Here is a 1,209-nt window from a genome sequence, read left to right as displayed (position 1 = left end):
AAAAAAATAAGAATAACTTGTGGTTAAATGCCTGGGTCAAGTTTTCCCACACTGAAGGCCAGCAGAGCTGCTTGGAAAGTCGATACACTGAACATTTGATTTTCTTATCTAAAATCCATATTTATTCAGGAGCCATGGCTGCTGTGTTGTACCCACAGAAATCCGAGCATTCTGTGGTGTCTGATTCAAACCTCCCCAGTGTACCAAAGGCCAGGGATTTATCAACATCAAGCNTAGTGTTTCCTCTCCATTCACAACCTCCAGAAAGTGATCTGAACGCTTGAACTCCCCCTGTTCTTCCTGCCCATANTGCTGACTAAGCACGGTAATCAAACCTGCTTGAAGTCATTGCATTTTTATGGTGTAAAACATTCTGCCAGAGCCACACAGGAGAATGGAAGGGGGTATCTTTTAATGACAACCCTAATAAAACCCACAAAACTCTGTGGGAGAGCCTGAAACCACATCCCTGTGTGCTTATGCGATCTCGTGGGAAGTGCAGGGGGTGAGGTGCATAATTTTGTTCCTGGGGTAACACACTTTAATGGCAGAGCCCTCCATGAAGTTCTGCTCTTACTGTCACTTAGAGAAAAAAAAAATCTAACATCCCAGTTGTTTTTATATTCCTCCACAACTGGAGCTGCAGAAGGAAGAACAGAGGGGCCAGCTAACGATGACTGGCTATGCCAGACAGAAAGTATGATGGCCAGGGGACAGCAGCCTTAGCTGGGGTCACCCCAACAGGCTCTGGAAGGAGCCCACAGAAGGCAGCCTGGGTGGATCAGGACAGAAGCAACACACTGAGAAAGGAACACAGCTCAAGAAACAGAGCACTGGGCTTTGCAGAGGGAACTCCCTCTCTCTCGGGCTGTGGCTCCAACAAAATTTAGCCCCATCCTCCATAGGAAAGATAACCAAGTTCTTGCTTTGTTGTCTCCAGCTGGGAAACAGAGCAACTTACGATGCTGTCATAAGAATTTTAGATGGTCTATGCAGATCATGCATGAGCACACTTNCCTATGCACACCTACATTCGTGTATATGACAAAGTGTTTACATGCTATCACTGCTATTGCCTGACACTATCAAGAGCTTCCTTCTCCATCACATAATTAAGAACGGCACCCCACTGAGCCTGGGTTGAAGGTGAGATGCAGGACAGAGGATTAAATCAGACCCAGGGCATTCTGTAACGGTGCTGCAGTGCCA

The 1,209-nt window shown here is 46.5% G+C and overlaps 1 protein-coding gene across 1 annotated transcript in view; it reads right to left on the bottom strand.

The window, feature by feature from the left end:
* Positions 1 to 1,209, bottom strand: part of LOC110300124 (myomesin-2-like) — a 70,168-nt gene that overhangs the window by 44,728 nt on the left and 24,231 nt on the right. Inside the window, exon 10 of the mRNA XM_029480673.1 lies at positions 336 to 373. Coding sequence (XP_029336533.1) covers positions 336 to 373 — 38 coding nt within the window. The remainder of the gene's footprint in view (positions 1 to 335; positions 374 to 1,209) is intronic.

Source organism: Mus caroli, chromosome 8 (genome assembly GCF_900094665.2).
Source record: "Mus caroli chromosome 8, CAROLI_EIJ_v1.1, whole genome shotgun sequence".
NCBI classification, from domain to species: domain Eukaryota; kingdom Metazoa; phylum Chordata; class Mammalia; order Rodentia; family Muridae; genus Mus; species Mus caroli.
The sequence above is the reverse complement of the archived record's forward strand: the minus strand, read 5'-3'. Positions and strand labels throughout refer to the sequence as shown.